The 25428-nt window shown below is 38.5% G+C and overlaps 2 protein-coding genes across 2 annotated transcripts; one reads left to right on the top strand and one right to left on the bottom strand.

Moving 5' to 3' along the window:
* Positions 1–8680: 8680 nt before the first annotated feature.
* Positions 8681–14743, top strand: LOC104244735 (uncharacterized). Its single transcript, XM_009800211.2, has 3 exons — positions 8681–11907; positions 13270–13577; positions 14147–14743. Exons 1-3 carry the CDS (start codon positions 9347–9349, stop codon positions 14491–14493), a joined length of 3216 nt encoding a protein of 1071 aa, XP_009798513.1. The 5' UTR covers positions 8681–9346; the 3' UTR covers positions 14494–14743.
* Positions 14744–15162: 419 nt separating this feature from the next.
* On the bottom strand, positions 15163–23238 carry LOC104244736 (pleiotropic drug resistance protein 2). Its single transcript, XM_009800212.2, has 20 exons — positions 22532–23238; positions 21689–21809; positions 21228–21316; positions 20942–21026; positions 20553–20843; positions 20374–20464; positions 19386–20286; positions 19133–19293; positions 18948–19051; positions 18707–18863; positions 18546–18626; positions 17992–18140; positions 17541–17873; positions 17160–17450; positions 16993–17076; positions 16591–16724; positions 16251–16478; positions 15993–16164; positions 15607–15861; positions 15163–15515 (listed from the first exon to the last, which is right to left on the bottom strand). Exons 1-20 carry the CDS (start codon positions 22915–22917, stop codon positions 15243–15245), a joined length of 4386 nt encoding a protein of 1461 aa, XP_009798514.1. The 5' UTR covers positions 22918–23238; the 3' UTR covers positions 15163–15242.
* Between the last annotated feature and the right edge of the window lie 2190 nt (positions 23239–25428).

Genomic DNA, 25428 nt, shown 5'->3' with positions numbered 1-25428 from the left:
TTCGAGAGTTCACCGATGTGTTTCCTTCTGATCTTCCTGGCATGCCACCGGATCGTGATATTGATTTTTGTATTGATTTGGCTCCAGGAACCCAGCCTATATCTATTCTACCGTATCGTATGGCTCCTAAAGAGTTGAAGGAGCAGCTTGAGAAGTTATTAGCAAAGGGGTTTGTTAGGCCCAGCATGTCACCTTGGGGTGCACCAGTGTTGTTTATGAAGAAAAAGGATGGGACTATGCGAATGTGCATTGATTACTGCTAGTTGAACAAAGTGACCATCAAGAACAAGTATTTGTTGCCTCGTATCGATGATTTGTTCAACCAGTTGCAGGGTGCTAGGGTGTTCTCTAAGATAGACTTGAGGTCAAGGTACCATCAGTTGAAAATTCGGGACTCGGATGTTCTGAAGACTGCATTCCGGACTAGATATGGCCATTATGAGTTTTTAGTGATATCCAATTGGCTTGACTAATGCCCAGCAGCATTTATGGATTTGATGAACAAGGTGTTCAGGCCTTATATTGATTCATTTGTCATCGTCTTCATTGATGACATCTTGATATACTCCCGTAGCCTAGGGGAGCACGAGCAGAATTTGAGAGTAGTGCTTCAGACCTTGCGAGAGTAGAAACTATATGCTAAGTTCTTCATGTGTGAGTTTTGGCTGGAGTCAGTGGCATTCTTGGGGCATATTATGTCAGGAAAGGGTATTAAGGTGGATCCCAAGAAGATTGAAGCAGTTCAGAGTTGGCCACGTCCTACCTCAGGGACCGAGATTAGGAGTTTCCTGGGGTTACCAGGTTATTATCGGCGATTCGTGTAGGGCTTTTCATCTATTGCATCACCTTTGACTAGATTGACCCAGAAGGGTGCTCCTTTCTATTGGTCCGATGATTGTGAGGAGAGCTTTCAGAAGCTCAAGACAGCTTTGACTGCGACATCGGTTCTTGTATTGCCTTTCGGTTCAGAGATGTATACGGTATATTGCGATGCTTCACGCGTTGGCTTAGGATGTGGATTGATGCAGGAGGGGCGAGTTATTGTATATGCTTCGCGTCAGCTAAAGGTTCATGAGAAGAATTAACCTGTGCACGATCTAGAGTTGGCTGCGATTGTTTATGCTCTTAAGATCTGGAGGCATTATCTGTATGGGGTGTCATGTGAGGTTTACACTGATCATTGCAGCTTACAACATTTGTTCAAGCAGAGGCATCTTAATTTGAGGCAGCACAGGTGGCTTGAGTTACTGAAGGATTATGACATCACCATTCTTTATCACTCGGGCAAGGCAAATGTGGTCGTAGATACCTTAAGCAGAAAGGCAAAGAGTATAGGTAGCTTGGCATTCATTCCAGCAGGGAGAGGCCACTAGCTTTGGACATTCAGTCCTTGGCTAACAGACTTGTGAGGTTGGACATTTCGGAGCCCAGCCGAGTTCTTGCGTGTGTGGTTGCCCAGTCTTCATTATTGGGGCAAATAAAGGCCCGGCAGTTCGATGATCCACATTTGGCGATTCTCAGAGAAACATTGCTTCAAGGAGGTGCCAAGGAGGTTTCTATTGGCGAGGATGGTGTTTTGCGGCTCCAGGGCCGTCTATGTGTTCCTAGTGTTGATGGTCTGAGGGAGAGGATTCTAGAGGAGGCACACAGTTCGTGGTATTCCATTCACCCGGGAGCTACGAAGATGTATTACGACTTGAGGCACCATTATTGGTGGTGGAGGATGAAGAAAGACATATTAGAGTATATGGCTAAGTATTTGAACTGCTAGCAGGTCAAGTATGAACACTAGAGGTCGGGTGGCCTACTTCAGCAGATGCCTATACCGGAGTGGAAGTGGGAGCGCACACCATGGATTTCGTAGTTGGATTGTCGCGGACTTTGCGGAAGTTTGATTTATTATGGGTCATTTTTGATAGGTTGACCAAGTCGGTGCACTTCATTCCAGTGGCAACTACTTATACAACAAAGAGGTATGCTCAGATTACATTCGGGAGATAGTCCAGTTGCACGGTGTGTCAGTTTCCATTATATCAGATATGGGGCCCTTAGTTCACATCCCATTTCTAGAGAGCCGTTTAGAGTGAGTTGGGGACCCGTGTAGAGCTCAGCATAGCATTCCATCCTCAGACCGACGGGCAGTCGGAGCGGACAGTTCAAATTTTTGAAGACATGCACAGAGCATGTGTGATTGACTTTAGAGGGCAGTGGGATCGATTCTTGACCTTGGCCAAGTTTGCATACAACAATAGCTATCAGTCCAGCATTGAGATGGCTCTATACAAGACTTTATATGGTCGTCGTTGTCGTTCTCCTATCGGGTGGTTTGAGCCTGGTGAGGCTAAGTTATACGGTACAAATTGGTACAGGATGCCTTGGATAAGGTAAAGTTGATCCAGGAGAGGCTTCGCACAACTCAGTCCAGACAGAATAGTTCTGCAGATCAGAAGGCGCATGATGTATCATTTATGGTTGGCAAGAATGTCCTCTTGAAAGTCTCTCCAATGAAGGGTGTTATGAGATTCGGGAAGAAGGGCAAGCTGAGCCCAAGGTTTATTGGCCCATTTGAGGTATTGAGGCGAGTTGGGGAGGTGTCTTACGAGCTGGTTTTACCTCCCATCTTATCGGGAGTTCATCCAATTTTTCATGTATCGATGCTTCGGAAGTATCATGCCGACTTATCTCATGTGTTGGACTTCAGTACTATTCAACTGGATGAGAGTTTGGGTTACGAGGAGGAGCCAGTTGCCATTATTGATAGACATGATCGCCAGTTGAGGTCCAAGAGGATTTCTGTGGTGAGGGTCCAGTGGAGAGGCCAACCAATCGAGGAGGCGACTTGGGAATCCGAGGAGGACATGTAGAGCAGATATCCACATTTATTCGACAGCTCATGTACTTTTCTATATCCGTTCGAGGACGAACATTTGTTTAAGAGGTGGAGAATATAACGACCTGACTGGTCATTTTACCTTTTAGAACTCCATTCCCTTAAATAAAACTTCTCGTGCTTGCTTTAGCTAATTTACAACTTGGGACGGTTGGTTCGGGATTTGGAAGAGTTTGGAGTGAAATATGCCCATTTGATTCCTTAGGATTTTCTTAAAAGGCTAAGTTGACTTTAGTCAACATTTTGAGCAAATAGACCCGGATTCGTAATTTGACGGTCATGGAGAGTCCGTAGGAAAATATGGGACCTGGGCGTATGCCCGGAATCGAATTCCGAGGTCCTTAGCCCGAGTAATGATTTTTATTAGAAATTGTTAATTTGAAGTTTTAAGGATTTAAAGAAACTAATTAATGATTGATCACATGGTTATCGGGCTTGTATGTTGGTTCCAAATCCCGGTACCGGTCCAAAATAACATTTAAGACTTGCCCGCAAAATTTAATGTCAATCCGAGTAGTTTAAGGGCGTTTTGGCCCGTTGGAGGAAAATTAAGAACTTGAAGTTCATATGTTTGATTCAATTGGTTTTAGGGGGTGATTCTTAGATTCAGCGTTGTTCTGGGCATTCCGAAGGTTCGAGTAGGTTTGTTTCGTGATTTTAAACTTGTCAGTACGTTCGAGCGGTGCCCGGGAGCCCCGAGCGTCAATCGGACGAGGCTCGAGTGAAGTTGGAATTTTTGAGAAGTGTTGAGGCTTCTTCTTCTGTCATAACCGCACCTGCGGTTGGTGGACCGCAGGTGCGAGACCGCAGATGCGGTCCATCTATCGCAAATTCTACCCAGGGAGGGCCAGGCTAAACCACAGAAGCGACTCCAAGGCCGTAGAAGCGGTCCCAGCCCTTTTGGCCAACGTCTGCAGATGCGGCCACTTTCTCGCAGATGCGGGATCGTAGATGCGATCCCTTGACCGCAAATGCGGAAATCGCTGAGGCAGTGAGTTCATTTATTACGGATTCTAAGTCCATTTTTGCCATATTTCACTCCTCCATTGGGTGATTTTAGAGCTTTTGAGAGATTTCACCTAGCATCTTGAGGTAAGTGTGTTCTACCTATTTCTAGTTTAATATTTATGTCTTGGGTATATTAAACACTAGTAATAAGGTGAAATCATGGGGTTAGAGCAAAAACCTAGGGTTTTAATAAAAGTTAGATTTAATCACGAAATTTATTATGGAATAAATTAGAAAACATATATTATTGATCCTTAGGTTGTAGAGAACAACTTCCTTCGAAAAATTTCGGAATTCGGGCACTTGGGCCCGGGGTCGGATTTTAGGAAACTTGTGTTAAGGGTTGGAAAATTGCTTAAATAGCTAGAATTCGATCTTGTGAGTCTATATTGACTAGTTCCTACCTTATTTAACTAGTTTGGGATCGTTCGACTCTGAATTGAGGGCTTGGACTCGTTCTTGGTATTGGAAGTGCACTTTGGAGCGAGGTAAGTCTCCTTTTCTAACCTTGTAAGAGGGAATTGTCCCCATAGGTATAATAATCGAGTAATTTGTTACTAAATGCGGGGGCTACGTATGCACTAGGTGACGAGAGTCCTTGCGTAGCTACTATTATGTTAATTGTCCGGGTAGTCTAGGACCTACATCATGCTATATTTGTGAATATATCTATGTTTTTGTGCTAATGTGATCACTTAGGGTATGCTAGAGACATGAAAAGGAATAAAGGTGAGCATATATACTTGTTGAACCCTTGCATGAATTTATTTGAATATAAATGCGCATTCGGGTGTTTTCATGATATTAATTGATATTTGTGGATCGGGACGATCGCCTCGGTATAAATAGATGCATCTATGGTTCGCGCCATTCGATCCTCTGGTAGTGTACAATTTATTTTCTGTTGGATCAGGCCGTCGACCTCGGCATAATGTGCACATGATATCTATGTGGAATCTTATCCATGGCTTATCCTGTTGAATACTTGAAATGTAACTGGTTAACTGCTAAATTGTTCAGAACATGATCTATTACCTCTTGCTACAAACTATTGATTATTTGTAACTCCCATGCTTAGCATAATACCTCATTATATTATTTGACCCTAGTAAGTATCAAGTCGACCTCTCGTCTCTACTTCTTCGAGATTAAACGGGATACTTACTGGGTACAGATTGTTTATGTACTCATACTACACTTCTGTACTTAATTGTACAAGATCTAAGGCAGGTGTCTCTAGCTATCAGTCGGGTGCGCATCCCTGAGCGAATTTTGAGACTTCTACAGTGAGTTGCTTCCCTTCTCATGCTGTTCAGCAGCCTGAAGGAGTCTTTCTTATGTATTTTTTGCTGTCTATTCTGTTTCGGATAGTAGGATAGTGTGATTCTTTTGTATATTCTGCTAGTTGCCCACAGCTTGTGACACCAGGTCTTGGCACACACATTAGTAGACAGTATTATTTTTGAGGTTGTATGATTATGTTGACTTTACTGATCATTTCTGGTTTTATTTCAACTTAAAGAATCATTTCAACTATTTTGGGTAAAGGTAGATGAAAGTTTATTTAGTATTTTCCGCGTTGGCTTGCCCGATAATGGTGTTGGGCGCCATCATGACCTATTATGAAAATGGGTCGTGACAATTAGGATAATTCCTATTGTACATCCAAGTACGATGTTCCATCTATACAAATAAAACAAGAACAAATTAATTTATTCTACAATTATAAATTAACTAAATCTTTTTTAGTTAATTCAAGATAATTATTTTTTTCTAATTACACCAAAAATTAAATTATATTAAATATAATTAATTATAAACTAAAAGTTCAATTCATATCCTAAAAGTTCAATTTATATCCTAAAAGTTCAATTCACAAGAACAAAACCTAAAAACTAAAAATTCAATTCATATCCTATGAGTTTAAACATAAACTAAAAGTTCACTTTATATTCTAAAAATTCAACTCATACCCAAAAAGTTCAATTTATATCCTACAAATTTAATTCATATCTTAAAAGTTCAATTCACAAGAACAAAACATAAAAATTAAAAGTTCAATTCATATCCTACGAGTTTAAACATAAAGTAAAATTTCAATTTATATCTTACGAATTTAAACATAAACTAAAAGTTTAATTTATATCCTAAAAATTTAACTCATACCTAAAAGGTTCAATTTATATCCCACAAGTTCAATTCACAAGAACAAAACCTAAAAACTAAAAGTTCAATTCATATCCTACGAGTTTAAACATAAACTAAAAGTTCAATTTATATCTTACGAGTTTAAACATAAGCTTTAGGATTATATCCTAAAAATTCAACCCATACCCTAAAAGTTCGATTCACAAGAACAAATCCTAAACCCTAGATTCTAACTAAACTATTCAAGACAATACAAAGTTAATAATTCAATTCTAACTAAACTATTCAAGACAATACAAACTCAAACATTCAATTTATACCATATGTAATCAATTCAATTAAAACAAGACCTTAGATTTCTATAAAATATAATGTTAAGTAATCAATTGAAATACTAATCAATTGAAACTAATTCATAGCTAATAAACAAAACATTAGATTTATACACTAAAGATATAAGTTGTAATTCAAACCTAGAATTTTTAGGAGTTGGAGAAGGAGAGACGCGACAGTGGCAGTGGCAGCGGTAGCGGCGACGACGCGACGGCGACACGGGGTGGGGAATGTGATTTATGTGAGAGAAATAGAGAGGGAGAGGGGAAGGTATTGAGTTGGAGTTTATGGAATTTTAAGAAGAGATATATGAAAAAATGATGGGAATCCAGTATGTTTCAGGTCTGTTTTCAGACTTACAGACCAACGTTGGTCGGTATTTTGGTTGGTACATTAAGTGTTGACCGTTTGACCAAATACCGACCAACGTTGGTCGGTTATTGTTTTTTATTTTGTTTTTATTTCTTAAAATATTATAAGCTATAAAAAAATTATTATTAACTGTAAATATTTATTTTATTTAACTATACAATTATTATAGATAATTATAAACTATAGCATAATCTTTACACAAAATTATATTAATTAGGTAATTACTTTTAATAGATTATAATAGCATCTATCTAAGTAAATTTTCTAAGTTATACTTAAGTATATGAGTAATTTCACACAAACACATATACACTATATTGTAATTGATGATCAATCTTATACATTACTACGTGCGAATAATTTATCAATTGATAAACTAATGTAATATTATTCTATTTTAGGTCGAGACGTTTTGTTTTTTTATTTTAATCGATATAGGTCAAAACGTTTTGTTTTTAATATTTATCGATGCGTCTAAGTTATAAGTCGATTAATCAATTTACAAGTAGATACATTTGATGATAAATTATATATACTAATTAGGATCTTCACAAGTGAGCTATCCCTAAAAGAACCCGACCCTATATTCCTAGCGCTTCGTGTTCTTATATATATACGGCTATACCTATATATATACACACACAGACACTTCATTGTAATACTTTAACTATATATATAGCTTGTTATAGTATATGTTAGTGTGTGTATATATATAACACATAGAGACTTAGTTGTGCTACTTTAACTACATATATAACATGTTATAGTATATGTTAGTGTATATTATTTAGATAGTAAATATTAATGTGATTCAAATATAAAGTTTGACCGATTAATTTAACTCGTTTACTTAATACTAATAACTTCTTTCGTTTCTTTAATTTGTGATACACACACACACACGTACATATATACATACATATATATATATATATATATATATATATATATATATATATATATATATGTGTGTGTGTGTGTACATGTCAAAGATGTTTAGTATTAATTCTTCTATTTTCGATTCATTTATCACTAATAATGCATGACATAGATTAATCGATATAGGTCAAGACGTTGCGGGTTATATATATATATACACACGCTTCGTTGTACTACTTTAACTACATATATAACATGTTATAATATATGTTAGTGTATTCATTATTTGTATTACAAAAATGTTAACGGATTATATTTATATTATTTAGATAGTAAATATAAAAGTGATTCATAATTTTGACCAATGTTGACCTAATAACCGACCAACTTTGGTCGGTTAATTTCTAGAAATTAAAATATACCGACCAAAGTTGGTCGGTAAATGCTTCCCATGCATTAACCGACCAACATTGGTCGGTATATTTAAATAAAAATTCTTTAGATTTTATAAAACATTTTAAATAATAATATAACTATTAAAATTTTAAAAATTGGGTCCACATTACCGACCAAAGTTGGTCGGTAATGTGAAAGTTTCTTTGACTAAGCTAGTCTGACCAGCTCGGTCAACTTGTTGACCAATTTACCAACCAACCTTGGTCGGTATTTTTTTAAAAATAAATGTAAAATATTTTCTTTCCAGTTTCCGTCCAAGCTGGATGGTTTTTGGTCGCTTTTTTTGACCGACCAACGTTGGTTGGAAAATTTTGGTCGATTTTTGCGTATTTCTAGTAATGATTTAAATTAAAATAATCGGTGGATATATAATATATCTATAATTCATATATAATATATATAATTGTGTATAATCAATGTATAATCTATGTTTATTGAATAAGAAAAATGAACATTAAATCCGCTCGCCTATTTGTGTAAAGATCCGTAGAACTTTAGACAAGCCAATTAGTTGAGTTGGGCCATTACCCGAGTACAAACCCAAATTTAACTGTATATCCTATAGAATGTTACTCGGCCCAGCAATGTACACACCAAACTCATCAGGTATATCCGCCCTATCAATCTCCCAATTTAACGCTATTACAGAGACGCATCCCCAAATTACCACGATCAAAACTTTGCGAGCGAATCAAATCGTCATCGTCATCATCAGAAGAAGTGAAAGCAATGGCTTTTTCTTCATCTTCTCATCTTAAAAAGGTTTGAAATAGTTAATAAATAACGCTTCTTGTGGATTGTTGATCCGAAAGAGTATTTGTTGAGACCCTTTTATTTGAATGGAACATATTGTATGGTAGAAAGAAGTAAAGGGAAAGATACTTTGGCTGTAATGTTTAATTTATTTTAGGGTTAGGGTTTTGGATCTATTATTTTGCTGCGTTTGTTTTTTGACGATTATGTCCTCGTTAGCGAAGCAAGAAAGTTATGCTGATTGATAGTTGGAAGTTGTTAAAAGTGTTGTCCTTTTGCTGATACTGAGGTTCATAAGTTCATGGTATAAAAGTTTGGGTTGATTTAGGTTGAAAATTGGGGGACTTTTAGTATTTTGTTGTTATTGAAGAATTTTGCTGATTGAAAGTGGGAAGCTGTTGAAAGTGTTGTTTGTTTGCTGATACCGAGGTCATAAGTTCATGCTGTGAAAAGATTGGTTTGACTTGGGTTAAAAATTTGTGGTCTTTTGTTATTACTTAATTGATAATGAGGGAGAGGAGATTTGGAGGAGATGCTAAAGGTCCACCACCACGCTTGCCAGGTAGGGCAAAGGACCGTGGTTACTCGCCTCGAAGGAGGATAAGGGACAAGGATTACTCGTCCCCAAGGAAGACTAGGGATGTGGGAGATTACTCTCCTAGACGGAGGATAAGGGACAAGGATTACTCGTCTCCACGGAGGATTAGGGATTCACCCCCAATGAGGATCCGAGAGCGGAGGAACTCTCCACCGAGGAGATTTCAGGGGCGTGAACGCGATTGCTCACCACCAGTGAGAAGTCGAAACCAGGAATACTCACCACCAGGAAGGACTATTAGGAGCAGGGAGATTTCGCCACCGCGTGGACGGAACTGGGAGCAGCAGCAGCATTCACCGCGTGGACGGAACTGGGAGCAGCAGCAGCATTCACCGCGTGAACGGAGCAGGGAGCGTCGCCTTTCACCAAGTGGCCAGATGATCGGTGAACTGAGAGGGGAGTACTTTCACGAGCTTGAGAGGTCAAGAAGGATGGGAATTGATGGCAGCAGCGGAGACTTTGGAGAGTTGCAGAATGCCCGACCTTTGAGTTATGTTGGCGGGGACAGAGACTATGGGCCACCGTCTCAGAGCCTGAGAGTCCCTGATCGTGATAGAGGAAACACTGACATGCTTGGTGAACATTCACACAGGTTGCATGAGATAAAGGAGAGCATGGGGAATGAGGACCCAACTTCCGTAAAGTACCCATGGAGTCATTTGTTAGATAAGCCCCGAAAGTTTGATACAGTGACGGGCTCCAACGACTATGGAGTTAATGGTAGTAGAGTAAGCAGCGAGAGAGAAAATCATGGAAGGACCTATTCTGGTTTTGTGGATGGAAGCATGCCTTCAGAAGCTGATAACAGGACGTTGTACTCTTCATATGAATCTCATCTGTCTGCTGTTGGTGTACAGCCGAGAATATCTGGCGTTGGAAACAGTGGTGGCTACTCGTTACCATCACGTTATATGGATGCTGATCACCTCAAAGATGGGGAAATCCATTTGCAAGATGGGTTCCATTCCCGTAAAGCAGGAGTGCCTGCATCAACAGACATATACATGGAGGACTCCTTGAAGTCCACACGATATTCAAACTCTGATTACATAATATCGTCATCTCACTCTAACGTGTTGCCCTTGGCACCTGGAGTTATTAAGGATGATATCGCCGGTTCATATGGTAAAGAGGTCCAAATTCATTCTCATGGAGGTAGACTGAATTGTGGAAAGACTATTGAGTCTATTGACCATGGTGGATATGATAAAATTCCTGGGACCATATCTTCTCTGGACCCTGAAAAGCAAGTAAGTGGGTTCAGGAACTACACAGAGTCATACTTTGGTCGAGCAGAGGAGAGGCGTGAACCATACAGTTATTCTGACAGTCAAAGAGGTGAAATTGGTAGCCCTAATGCCTTGTCTAGCGAATTCTATGGGAAGAGGGTGGGTTCAGGAGAAGCACATTTTCAAGATGTTGCAAGAACTAATGTGGGATTGGGCAAATATGATGAATTTTCACATCGAGAGGCTTTAATGGAAGATAAGCCATGGGGATCTCGCTTTTCTTCACAAAGACAGTCAACCCCAGATTATTTCGAGTCCCGCAGAGCACTAGACCAAAGAAAGCCAGATGTGGACATATTGGATTATGGGGCTAATCGCCTACAGTATGAAAATGAAACACATCGAGGCTATGAAAGCTCCCGTAAAAGAGAGCTTCGTGAGTATCAGATGGATGATGATCTTCTAGAAAGATCTGGTGCCTTGTATAGAGGACAAGACCCCCGTTTAAAGAAGATAGAGGCACGTCCTCGTGAAAGATATATTGCAAGGGACTTGCCTGGACCATCTAACCTCTCTCTTAGAGAAAAACATGACACAACGAGCAATCATGGTGCTAGAAATACAAGTTCAAGTGATGTAAGGAGTGCACACAAAACCCATGGCCGTGGAGATGCTGCTGAAATGGGGATCAGCAGGGATACTAATTCTGCAGTTATGTCTAGAAGGCTAAATGATCCTCTCTCCAAATATGTGAAGAATGGGAGGGCATACAAAGCCGCTGCCACTAGTTCCACCAGAAACCTTTCAGTATCCATGTCAAGTCGTTCAAGCAAATATAATAAATCTGGTGCAAGAGATATAAAGAAGCGGTTGGGGCCACGTTACCAGAATCTTGATATTGAACATTCACTAGGAAAAAAACACAAACCTTCACTAAAGAAGCGTTTGGGACCCCGTGTAGCAAAGAATTATGTGCCTCCACCATGGGTGAAAAAGTTCAATTCTCCTAAGTTCTCTAGAAATCAAGATGTTTTAGATGAAAGTGTTGCTGAACAAGGTGATGGCCCCAACAAAGGTATTATTACTCCAGCAAAAACTGAACCTCCTGAGAACTCTAAGGATTTTAAGCAGCTGGTCCAAAACGCCTTCTTCAAGTTCATGAGGCACTTGAATGAGACTCCAGCTAAAAGAAGAAAATACACTGAGGAAGCTGGTAATTTAAAGTGCCTCGTATGTGGCAGGTGTGTCTTTTACATCATGAAATGTTTTCATAGATGGAGTCGCCGCCTTCTCTTTAATTGAACTTGTACTTTACTTTGTTGCTGCGATCAAGTAAGTATTGGTAATTCATATTACTTGTTTTATGAGGAATCAGTTGGCTAAGAGTAATAATGATATTAGCTGCTATCATTTGATGAGGCTTTTTCATTCCATGCTGCTTCAGTCTATGAGGTCTGTTGGAAGTGCATTTCCTGCACGGATGGAATGAAATGGGCCTGAATACAGCGCCATGGATGTAAGGATTTGGATAGTTAGACCCTACTAGTTTGGGTTGGAGGATTACTTGGTTGTCTGATTAATGGGAACTCCGGAGTTGGAGAATAAGTTTAATTATGTAGGTCAGAAGTCTTGATGTCCAGGAAAATGTTATAACCGGATGCCTAGGGGCATTTTCCTTCCATATGGCTAGTTAGCACCATTGCTGTTATCTCTATATGGTGCTTATCAAATATATTAATTGTATTAGTACCTTTACCCTTATCTGTGAAATGGTGCTTACTAAGAAGATCAAATACATTGATTGCTCAAACAACCATGTCTTGAGGAAGTGGAAAAGGGAGATGTTGATGTTTAATGAGCTCAAAAGAAAATCTCTGCTTCTATTTCCATCTAAGTGGGAGAATCAGATCTGAAACTATACAGGATTTGACACACCAGATGTTCATGCGGTGTGGTTGCTTGGGGAAGGCTATAGATGAAGCAGTTCGTTTGATACTTAGATTTAAGTAGTAGCTATAGAAGTTTGCATCCTTTTTTATTTTTTTATCTGATGTTTAGAGATGTCTCCAACTAACCATAGTTAATGGTTGAGTCTCCTGCGTGATAAAATAAGAGTTCTTTTTACCTGTACAAGGCTAAAGGCATTTGCAACTTTTAGTGACCTTTTCTAGACCTTATTGGCTGGGCATAGTTCTTAGCTTAGTCTTCACGTGCCATTAATCTTTGTTGGCTTTGGATTTTACTTTTCTGAAGCCACTGGCTTATTCTTAGTGGATGATGTGAGAAATCTTTCTTGAGCAGTCTTGTCTAAAGCTACCTGAATGAAGAACTTAAGTTTTGCCCTGTAGACCTGTTACCTCTTACGAAATAATACATTCATGTTGGAGTTTTTTTTTTGTTTGGTAAGTCAAGTCACAATCCATTCGGCTGTTAATAGCCTTTTCTGCGGATATAGTCTTGCCTTTCCCTTCTAAGTTCCATCTGTCCTTATTCTTAACTCTGATGTATAGTTTATTTTCGTCTTTTGAAGTTATGTAATAGACCTTGTTATAGTTCTCTAAACTTTACTTGATTTTTTAATCTCATTGTCTGTGTTGTTTCAGAGATTCAGAAGAGTTTGCTGAGTCAGAAAGCCTCGTGTTTCATGCAGTGACATCCTCGAAGGATGGTCTCAAATCACAGCACCTAGGTCTTCACAAGGCTTTATGTGCCTTGATGGGATGGAAGAGTGCAGATGCTCCTAACAGTGGTTGGGTTCGTGAAATGCTATCCGATACTGAAACTGTGGGTTTGAAGGAAGATCTAATTATCTGGCCTCCAGTTGTTATCATCCATAACAGTTCCATGATGAACAGCGATCCAGATCAACGTGTGGTTGTATCAGCTGAAGAGCTCGAGTCTAAACTGAAAGGTCGGTTTCCCTTTTTTCTTTGCGTTAGATGATACTATATTGGTTAGTTTTTTTTTTATATTGGGGGGAGGGGGGTAATGATACATGTCTTTTGAGTTGAATAGGTAGCAAGTTTTTGAAATGTCTGTTTGTTTCCACTAATAAAAAGCCACACCATCCTCTCACCCCTAAGTAGAAAAGGGAAGATGGAAAAAGAGGGGGGGGGGGGTATCTTTGAAGTGAATCTGTGAACTTGGTGTGTTTAACACAGTTGCTGGTATACCTGTACCGGCTCGAATTCATTTACTTATGGACTTTTACCTCAAACTCGTTCAAGCACTCGGACATAATTTATTCTTGATGAAGCACTCAGGCATATTTTATTTTATTGTACTTCATTCAGGGACTAAGAAGAAATGATAATTCTGCTCATTTTTTAATTGATTGGCCGGGTTATTGCAAGTTTGCTTGATGAGATTTCAGACGTTCCTTAGCTTTTATCCTGGTATCTGCTAGGTTAGCTGAAAAGGTCTGGGTCATAGTTATTTTATTTTCTAAACCTTTTTGTTCTGATCCTCTCTTCATTACAGATATGGGCTTTGGGGAGAAGGCCAAGGTTTCTCGTAGTAAGCTTGCCAATCAGAGTATTCTTGTGGTGAAGTTTAGTGCTACTCTCTCGGGTTTGCAAGAAGCAGAGAGACTCTCTGATATATATGCCCATAGGAAGCACGGTAGGGCCGAGTTCCATCATATCAGTTGTGGTCACTCTGGAAGCAGTGATGGTGAAACTAAAGAAGCATTGACGGACAAGGTAGGAAAAATTCTTTATGGTTACCTTGGAATTGCAGAAGACCTGGATAAACTAGATTCTGAGACGAAGAAGCGAAGTTCTGTGAGGAGCAAGAAGCAGATCAAGGATATTGCAGTTGCACCTTAAAAAGAAAGAGCGAACCTTGGCAGGGCAAAAATATATGTTTTGACTGATTGCTAGGTACTTTGGTTTTTGCTTTTATATTAGTATAATTTGCTACCTAACTCGATGAAAGTAGATACACGCGAAGTATGTTTTAATCACAGGATTGGAAATGGACATGTTTTAATTTTTTTATCAGGGATATATTGTAATATTTTTGCCCATTCTTGCTTGACGCTTGCAAATTTAGATTCTACTGCAGCATTGTATCCAAGGGTGTGCCTAATGGTCAATGAAGTAGGTGAAAATCATTGGAGACTTGGGTCCAACTCAACTCCCAATAGAGGCAAAATGCTAAATGGTTTCTCATCATCTGATTAAGCCTTGATGGATAGTTTTTTGGTACAAGGTAGTAGGGACCTGGTAAAATAATCTAGATAGGCAAGCTGGTTTGAACACTATCATTATCAAGAATAAAGTTAAAAATCATTTCATCTTCTCAAGATATTGATTATGTCTGCAGCAAACTATCCAACAGGCATAATAATAACATAATGATAGATGAGCTGAAAGAGCTCCTCTAAAAATTGAACTAGGAAAAGAAGGAAATAAAGCTAATAGGGGAAATGGAATATAAGGAATGCAACTCGAATCATAGTTAATGAAACTTGAGAAGCAAGCTCTCTCCTCCTTTGTAACAAGATTACAGCTTTCTGTACAGTTTCATTTTATCTAACTGAAACTTTATGGTGTGCAGAGAGATTTCTGCCATTCTACCTTTTTTGGTGGTTTAGGAACTTGATTCCATAAGCAAAAACAAAGAAAAAGAGGAGAACCCAACCCACATGGGCAAAAACCACTACTACAAGAAAGTCATGATCATAGCCCAAATATTCTTTCAAGAACTTATTCACTTGGATTTTCTCAATTTCACCAGTGAGCTCAAGTTCATCGGTTCTGTCTCCCACTTGGGACGCGAATATCCCATATATCGTCCAAGCAACTGGAGAAGCCCAGTAGTACCACCTCCACCACACTGGGATCAGCTGTAAAATTATAACCAAAAAGCCAAAAACCTTGTAAATATTTAAAGAGTCAAGAAATGGTTGCTAATAGTTTGGTTTAAGGTTGGCTTACCGGGCGAGGAACAAGAAAACCAGAGAATAAGTTCCAGAAGCTGAGGAAGAAAGACATGACAATTGCAGCAATTTGATAACCAGGAGTCAAAGCAACAACCATCATCCCATACATTGAGAAGTAGGTGAAGCACATGAATATGAAGTAGTAGAAATAGAAGAACTTTTCTGCTGTCCATTGGTATCCAATCATGGAAAACAAGAGAAGAGAATAAATGAAAGTCTGTATTGCAACATATATAGTCTCTATAGCCACCTGCAGACCACAGCAAGCCAAAATCTCAAAACCGACTATACTTCAGTAAAAGAAAATTATATTTTCTTGTGAACACGACTGATTGATAAATGAAATGTGAAACATGTATTTTGGGAAAGTGTATGTGATACCTGAGCAAATGCATAGGGCAACTCTGAATACATTCCAGCAGCTCTTTCGCGGTAGAAAACTGTTCTTTCAATAGCCACAACAGATTGTACTGCAGAAGCATTTGTGGCTCCAAGAAACATGACAGCTGCATAAGTCGCGCCAAGCAGATTAAGCAAGTCTTGTTGTCTGTATCTGTTAACAGATACAATAAAAGTCAGCATTTCCAAGTTTGAATTCACAGATTTAATGCAGCTTAAGACAGAGAAACTTCAGATTACATTTGGTTCCCTTTATTCCAAAAGATGACACCAAATAGAATTCCAATGATGACCGTCATGAAGAATCTAATTGCATTGTATTGTGAATTCCTCCAGTATGACCAGTGTTGTTTCCAGAAACAGGCCTTGCACTGAGTTATGAAGGATTGCGAATATTGAGTGGGGAAGTAGAGATCTTTCGAGCACGTTGCTGGTGTGCTAAGTTCCTTGATTAGCAGTTGATTTCTCCTGCAATGGAAATTGAGACTTACTAATATGACAATAAAGAAGATTCATAAAAATCAGGCGATCGTTCCAATTAGGATGACAAGTTGGCTTAGTGGTGTCAACAAGAACTTACTGATAAAGGTTTGAGTTGGCGTAGACTTCAGCAAAATCGACAAGAAGTTGAGCTTCCATAGAAGAGGAGCTGACATCAAGCATCCATGTAGCTGGATTATCGCTCTCTCTGATTTTAGGAACCCCTGGTATGGTCTAAAGAATGAAAAACCTGAAGTTAAAATTAAAACCTCTTGAATTATGAGAGAAGTGAGCCATAATATATGGCCCTCATCAATGGAGTGACTGCACTCTTGAGTGCTTTTATTTCAAAGAGTTCCATTTTCAAATTTCTGACTAGTTGGGCAAAAGTAGTTATTGACAAGGCAATATCGAGATTATTTGGTATTGCATGAATTCCTACGATTACCAAAGGAACCAACATATATTCAAAGGCAGGAGGATAGAAGGACAGAAAACTAACCTCAAAATACTCAACCAGCTTGCAAGAACGACGACCAAGAGGTCCAGCAAATATTACTTGTCCTCCTCTTTTCATCAGAAGTAGCTTAAACAAGAGATTGGTTTTATCACAAACTATTTCACATAATGGATTTATGAATATGCAAAAAGGATAGAGTGGATTGATACCTCATCAAAAGCTTCAAAAATATCTATGCTTGGCTGGTGGATCGTGCAGACGACTGTTCTTCCTGTATCCACTGTTTTCCTGACAGTACGCATGACAATTGCTGCAGCTCTTGCATCAAGTCCTGATGTTGGCTCATCCATAAAAATGATAGATGGATTTGCGACTAATTCAACAGCAGTGGTCAACCTCTTTCTCTGTTCAGTAGAAAGACCATCCACCCCGGGAAGCCCAACAAGAGCATTCCTCAACGGTTTGAGCTCAACCAATTCCATGACTTCTTCTACAAACATCTGCACTTGGAGAGGAAGAACAAGGTTAGTCAAAACTTTAATACACAGTTCGTACTAAAGTGGAGTCAGATTTATGCTACTGTGACTTGCCTTTCGTGTTTCTGTCTTTACATCGGAGGCAAGACGTAGCCAGGCTGAGTAGAGGAGAGACTCATAGACAGTAACATATGGTGAATGAATGTCATTTTGTTCACAGTAACCGCTTACACGAGCAAATGTTGTCTGATTTTTCGGATAACCTGAAATATTTATGCTTCCTTCAATGTATCCACCTGTTTTTCGACCTGCTAATACATCCATCAAAGTGGTCTTTCCAGCACCACTGACACCAACCAAAGCTGTAAGAATTCCTGGCCTGAAGGCACCACTAACATCTCGTAGAAGTTGCAATCTATCTTCTTCGACCCCTTGAGTCTTCATTTCCTGATAAAGAAAAGTTCCATGTTTAGAGACCTATAATATGTTTGTTTTAATGTGGTATTCCAGTTAGTGTCAAAGAAACAGTGAGAATCATCAGTTAAATTGGAAAAAAAGAACTTACGGCAGGCATATCAACATAGTAATTCACATGGTTGAATGCTAGTGAAAGGGGCTGGAACGGCAAGATCATTCCTTTTCTTGATTCATTATTCGGGAAAGGAATAACAGAGCTGGTGTTCGCTTGAGACCGTGTTGGAGCCATCTGAATATCTGTAGTAGTTATAGCGCGATGAATTAGTCTCATTCTGGCGTCCTTTGAGAATTGACACTTAAATGATCAGAATTTGGGAATGCAGCAAAAATGTGAAGTTTGAAAACTTGATGGCATGTATAGAAGTTCAAACTTAGACTAAAAGCAGCTTAGTTATGGCTCCACAAGTTAGAGTTATGTAAATTAAATTATTTCAGAAAAAAGTGCTTAAAATGATAAAAAGCAGAGCTTTGTCAAGTTAAACCAGGCATAACATAATTTAAATAGTTTTACTGATTAAATTTATTGTTATAGTGTTCTATGTTCTCTTTGATTACTTCAAACCATTTGACTTCCATTTCATCAAGATAACAGAAAAAGCTGCTGACAAAATATACAAAAACAGAAACCGAAAAGTTACTTACCTCCAACTATTGCTGTTTCTTGTGGCCTGCTGTTGTTTTTGTCTCCATTCTCAACTCTGACAGCTTTAGTATCCCCGATAGCTGAGAATTATGCTACGAGTTAATATGTCAATCTCTTTACAGTTAAGTTGTGAAAGTAAATCATAGAAAAGTTAACATACGATTTAAAAATGTCAAAGCTGCAACGAAGAGAACATTGAAGAGAAGTGAAAATCCAAAAAGGGCTCCAGTGCTTATCCAATACCAGGTTTCTGTGGTAAATAAGCCTCTTGCATGAAGAAGAGTCTTTCCTACTGTTGGTTGAGAACCATTAGTGGGCTGTGACAAAAGAATGAATAAGTTAGAAAAATACCTCTTCCTTGATGATGTTCTACTAAAAATGAATGGAAAATCAGATCTTACAGCACTCCATCGATCATCTAGAAACTCATTTATGGCAATTGCATTCTGTCCATACATCATAGGAGACAAATAGTAGCCCCAAATCATCCAATCTTGAATATCATCTGAATATACACAGTCTAGTATATTAGTACTTTCAAGATATAGTGGCAAAATGGTAAAAAACATGTGAGGCAAATTGCGACCTTTTGATACAATGAAGCCTCCAAGTACAAACACCATAAGCAAAGTGAAGGTTCCAAGTGTGTTTGCAACTACTTGTGTTCTTCCTGCTGCTGCAATAAAACGGAACAAAGAGAGAGCCATCTGATGGACACCAACAAATGCCAATAACTGCTTGAAAAACCTGAAAAGGAAACAAAGATTAGTAAATTACACACATAACCATAGTATACTAAAACAAATGCAGCTTTTCGTTTTGAGTAAATGTGAACTCGCCTGCTGGCTGCAGGCGCAAAGCCAATGGTATAGTATGTAAGAATGATCCATATAGCAGATTCCATTAACGAAATGGGAATTTTTAGCACCCAAATGGGTAAGGCAAAAGCCCATGCTGGATAAAATAAGCTATCTCTCTGCTTGAAAAACACAGGTAGCCTAAAAACTGTCATTGCGAGCTCTTGCATCCCGTTGAACATCACATTGATGAGACTGAAAAACAGAGCTCCCCAGAATTTAGCAGAACCTCTTACAGTGCCAGCTTTCATTTGTGTTCTTAAAAACACTGTCAATGCAATGGTTGCCATAATAGTGATTTGAGTAGTTTTAAATATGTACAAGAACGAACTGCGTTTCATCAGCAGCCATTCCCTTGAGAAGCATGCCTTGAATAGTTCCTGGTTGGAGATACCATATTTATTTTTCACTAGTGCTGCACGATGAACGCTGTACTTATCATATGGAATTGTAAGTTCATCAATAATTTGTTCACCAATCTGAAAAGAATTAAAGGACTCGGAAAACTCAGGAACAGATATGTATACATAAGGCCTGCTTTTTCTAAACCAATACTGTTCTTGGTCCTTCTTGGAAGTAACTTCCACAAGAAAATCTGCTATTCCTTTCCTTTCTGGACATCTAAATCCCATGTATTCGAAGAATTCAAGAACGTTTTCTCTCGGACCCTGGTACACAATTTGACCATCCGACATGAGAATAACATCGTCAAATAGATCAAATGTCTCGGGTGCAGGCTGTAAGAGGGAGATAACCATAGTTATATCATTGATGTGAACCATCTGCCTCATAAACTTGACGATTTGGTATGTGGTGGAGCTGTCCAGCCCTTTTGATATTTCATCCATGAAAAACGCTTTTGCTGGTCCAACCAACATTTCCCCTTCATTTTAGCAAAATAGATAAGAACATTTAGTGAATATAATGAACAATTATGAGTTTATCAACACTAAGACTCAGAGATATTTACCAGTAGTGACGCGCTTCTTTTGTCCACCTGAAATGCCTCTTCTCATATCATCTCCAACCATGATATCAGCACAAATATCTAAGCCAAGAATCTGTTAGGAAATGTCCATTTCTGTTAATATAAGTGATTTGAAACAAGCAAGAAAGCTGAAACTTAAAAAAGAAACAGCAGTTATAGACCTTGAGTACATAATCTGTAATTAAACTGGTCTCTTGGCCATCTATTGCTGTGGCCTTCATAAATGCATCAATTTGAGGATCTGGCATTATACCGGCTTCTTTTTCTCTTCTTGACAACTCCACTAGTAAGTCATACCTGGTTCCAACACCCAAGCATCTACCAGCAAAATCCAATGTTTCGCGAACTGTCATCTCTCCATGGTGCAGATCATGTTGGCTAATATAAGCACTTGTTCTTTGAGGAACAAATTCATGAAACTCATGCCCGCAATATGTAATTTTTCCAGTCACCTGCAAATAGAACGCGGGATTAGGGGAAGTCAATGGGGATGCATTTGCATATGAGTAAACAATTCCAACAAAGAGAACAGCAAGAAGCATAAACTTACCCTCAAATCCTTTTCACTTTTTCCAGCAAGTGCTTTTAGAAAAGTTGTTTTTCCTGAACCAGGAGGCCCTAAGAGCAATGTCATTCTGAAAGCAACATACAATACATAATAAATAAGAAGCTTTAGGACATTAGAGCAAATTATGACTGTTAGAAATTGTTAATTAGAGGAGTAACTAAATTAGTAATGAAAACAACTGTCTGATTGGATGCTGCTATGTCTACTAACTATAGTAATTTAAGTCATGAAATAACAAAGTCAAGCCTTTAGGTTGTGAGCAGCATACCTTGATGGCCGTATAATTCCACTCACATCTTCGAGAATTTTAACAACCCTTTTCTTGGATGGAGAGAGATGAACTAATCCAAGAACAGCCTGTTCATTTAATCAGGTCAACTTAATAACGTATCGCAAAATCAGAAGAAGAACAACAATAATAATAACAAACCCAATGGGGTCTGGGGATGATCGTGTACATGGCCTTACCCCCACTTGAAGGAATGAAGGTAGAGAGACTGTTTTCGATAGACCCTCGGCTCAAAAAATGTTAAATTCATAAACAAATGAAAGGTCAATTATAATTCTACTGCAGGTTCCTTTCTACTCTTTCAACTTCATTCTAATTTTTCCATAACTAACAAGATATTTTCATCAAAAGGACAACCACATCTTTTCATCCTTGTTTCTGTACTGTTCTTATCATTAGTATGACAAATACAAGTTTGTGAAAAGGAGGAAAACATTTACCTCTATGGTATTCAAGGTGGAATTCAGCAGAGTAGGAAGTGCTCTTGTCCCTACATATGCATCTCCTTCTACACTTAAGTTCTGAAATCTCACTTCAATCTTTGGAATTTCTATCCCCACCCTGCTCCATTGTGAAATTTCTCATCAGTATAACATGCAGCACCTTAATCATACCTAAATTCTAACATGATCAAAAAGAAGAAATCGCAACCGAGTGTACTAAGCTCCCGCTATCCGCGGGGTCCCGGGAAGGGCAGGACCACAAGGATCTATTGTACTCAGCCTTATCATGCATTTCTGTAAGAGGCTGTTTCCAGGGCTCGAACCCATGACCTCTTGGTCACATAGCAATAACTTTACTAGTTACGTCAATGCTGCCCTTCATCAGGCAACCGCTATGTGCGGGGTTCGGGGAAGGGCTGGACCATAAGGATCTATTGTACTCAACCTTATTGTTCATTTTCTACAAGAGGATGTTTCCAGAGCTCGAACCCGTGACGTCCTGGTCACATCACAACAACTTTACCAGTTACATCAAGGCTGCCTTTCATCAAGCACCCGCTGGGTTCGGGGAAGGGCCGGACCACAAGGATCTATTGTACTCAGCCTTACCTTGCATTTCTGCAAGAGGCTATTTCCAGGGCTCGAACCCGTGACCTTTTGGTCAGATGACAACAACTTTACTAGTTACACCAAGGCTGCCCTTCCTCGGAAAGAAGAAAAAAAAAATACAAATATTGTGCATTGAGTTTAACTTATGTACATTGACAGTGTAAAAACAAGTCAAGAACTAGAGGTAGCTATTCATAATAAGCGAAATTAGTAACGGGAAAGAGAAATGACCTATCAGTCCTATTTCTGAGTCTTGTAAGGAATTGCTCATTATCATCTTCTACAACCTTAAGAATACTCTCCATTAGAACTTTTTTATCTTGATTACCAAGCTTAGTCATGTCAACTTCATGATGAACCACCCTCCCATTACTCATCACCTCCTTCATCATCCCTTTTCTTAGTCTATTATACGTTGGCAACCGATCTATCGCCGCCCATTTCAGCTCCTTCTCCTCCTCCTCCGCCATCTCCCGCCACCGCGTACTGTAATTCTTCATGAATACATCCCTTGGCCCTCCAAACACTTCCCTAATACTCTGAGATGACCTCCAACTACCCATCCTACTATTACTCCTCAATCTTGTTAACTCATCCCCCAAAAATGACTCCTCCATTTTTTCAACCTTTGTTTTCTCTTCTCCACACTGTTATTAATACTAATGGTAACACATCAAGAACAGAGAATTTATGTATAAGATTAGTGGAAAAGATCAAACTTTTGAATGGCCCCCAAAGAATGATCAAGATTTTGAGGTTCAGTGAAGAATGATTAAGATTTTGGTGAGTTGTTCATAAGCAAATGATAATGAACAAGAATATTCAGTACACTGCATGCATGCATGTCACAGTTGTATAAAATGAACTCTTGGTCCAAAATTTTTGGAGGGTTGATAAAAGAAATGATCAATATTTGGAGGTTATATAGTAGAAGATTATCAAGAAATGTTCAATTCATCACTGCAACTTTTTGGTAGAGTTGCATGTAATGAAATTCTCTTCACCAATATTTTTGACTTTTCTTGAAATACTTTAATGAGAGAAATTTCATATTTATAAACTTATTTTTCTTCATGGTGGAATAGACACTATTCTCTTCCTTCACCTAAACCCATAGAGGATAGTGGGGTGGTGGAGTTATAGGGTTGAAGATGAGCTAAAAAGTAAAACTCTAAAAATTCTTAGAAATTCTGGTCAAATGGGAAGAACTAAGTTTTTTCCGCTTTAAAACTGCTACTTTGCCATTTGAGAGGAAAGTAGGCAGAACACTTGGCGGTTGAGATTAGACGCAGATCCAATATTTTAATTTTAGGTTCGAATTTCGAGTTCCATTGTAACTCATTTAATTTATTGAGTTCAAATTCAATTATATGTACTTACTAATATATATATATATATAGGTGTGTGTGTTTCGAGTCAAAGTTGTACAGTCCGGTGCACTAAGCTGCCGCTATGCGCGGGGTCCAGAGAAGGACTAGATCACAAGAATTTGTTGTATGAAATCTTATCCTGTATTTCTTCAAGAGGCTGTTACTGAGTATTAAATTATGTAAAAACTGACACTATAAATTTTTAATTTACACTAACAGTAACTAGATTATAGCAAAACTTAATTCTACATAACAAGCATTGATACTGATTTTATACTTTTGACGTATAATACTTAAATCCGTGAGATTAAAATTGGGAGAGTGACAATGGAGATTCGTCTAATTTAGTTGACTGTGGACTTTTGAGAGAAGGTTATGTTCCACTTTTGAAAGCAGAGGACCAAAGTTAGGTTACCAATAGATAATTGTTTATATAATGCTAATTAGCCGAATCGATCTACATATTTTTGTACTATTTTTTCTCTCCTTCACCAACTTTGAGTCCTTTTTATTTGTAGACTACCAATCTCAATATCCTTTTTTATCAGTTTAACTCCTAGATTTATATATTTGTCCTAACAAGAATTTAGGGACTTATTTCCACTTTATTCTACAAATGTTTTTTAACCTGCATCAAAATCACTGTTGCTTTGCCAAATGAAAACACACGAGCCACAATTTAACTGTTTTGTGTTCTAATCAGAGTAACATTATTTCATTGTTTGTAACTGATTTGTTGTTTATATAACCAGTAATTTTGTCATAATTTATATTTACTTCTCTTCTTAAATGGCTAAATTGTAATCTAACTCTTACGGCGTAAAATTTGAAATTATATGGTATTTTTTTTGGTTTCCTAATAGTGTGTGTCTTTACATTGGAAGAGCTTGTGCTATTTGTCCATTCGGGGACAAGGACAACCATTAAATTGGAAATATGCAGAAGTTAAAGATCAACTTCTTTCCCTTTTTCTTATTGATTTAGGGTTAGGGGCTCATTCCCTCTCCAAAAAGAATGTGAATGTAAATGTTCCACCCTCTTCTCCCGTGCTGAGCCACAAGCAACGTATTAGAAAGCACGGACGAGCCACATGCAAGAAACTTGCACGTGTGGCCGAGGACCCCAATATACCATACGAATACTAAGAAAAATATCCAAGTTTTTTCATTTTTTGATTGAATTCCGTTTAGTAAGCCTTGAGGTCTTATAGATGCTAGTCGGAATCGTTATTAACCAATCATGTAAATGACCACCATCCCATATAAGTAAAGGACGTAAAGATGCAGGTTTAGGGTCCCATGCAAATAAGGTTATGTACCAAAAAGAAGAAAAAAGGTTAACTAAAGATTAAAGAGATCTCTCCTGAGTTTTAGTGAAAATAAACCTATACAATAATACAAAACGTTGTTTTCACCAATTCAGATGCATTCCACCCAGCTGTCAGCACTTGTAATGTCATCAAGCCTAACACTCAAACCATAATTGAGAAAAACACCGTATAAAAGGGCATTTAAGAGACATACAATAGCCCGCTTTTATCAAGTTGAAAAAATGATGCTTCCTTTGTCCCAAATATTAGTCATCTTGGTAAACTGAATTTGTCTCAAAAGATTTGTCATGGGCGGCTTTCCATCCATGCCCCATGACCTCTTGGGTGCGCCCCGTGGCGTCCTAGCAAGCCTCCCAATGCCTAGCGCTACGGACGGCCCCGTGGCCTTGGTCGCGCCAAGTGACAAGCGCGCATGTGCCTCTGTCGCC

Source organism: Nicotiana sylvestris, chromosome 11 (assembly GCF_000393655.2).
Source record: "Nicotiana sylvestris chromosome 11, ASM39365v2, whole genome shotgun sequence".
NCBI lineage: Eukaryota > Viridiplantae > Streptophyta > Magnoliopsida > Solanales > Solanaceae > Nicotiana > Nicotiana sylvestris.
Note: the sequence above shows the minus strand (reverse complement) of the source record. Positions and strands in the feature narration are given on the sequence as shown.

Excerpts from the sequence above, each read along its gene's own strand:
- LOC104244735 (XM_009800211.2), top strand. The coding sequence starts at position 9,347 with ATGAGGGAGAGGAGATTTGGAGGAGATGCTAAAGGTCCACCACCACGC. Across the intron at positions 11,908-13,269 it reads AAGTGCCTCGTATGTGGCAG|AGATTCAGAAGAGTTTGCTG; the intron begins GTGTGTCTTTTA and ends GTGTTGTTTCAG. Across the intron at positions 13,578-14,146 it reads GCTCGAGTCTAAACTGAAAG|ATATGGGCTTTGGGGAGAAG; the intron begins GTCGGTTTCCCT and ends TCTTCATTACAG.
- LOC104244736 (XM_009800212.2), bottom strand. The coding sequence starts at position 22,917 with ATGGAGGAGTCATTTTTGGGGGATGAGTTAACAAGATTGAGGAGTAAT. Across the intron at positions 20,844-20,941 it reads AAAGTGAAAAGGATTTGAGG|GTGACTGGAAAAATTACATA; the intron begins GTAAGTTTATGC and ends TTCTATTTGCAG. Across the intron at positions 16,725-16,992 it reads AGCTGGTTGAGTATTTTGAG|ACCATACCAGGGGTTCCTAA; the intron begins GTTAGTTTTCTG and ends TTCATTCTTTAG.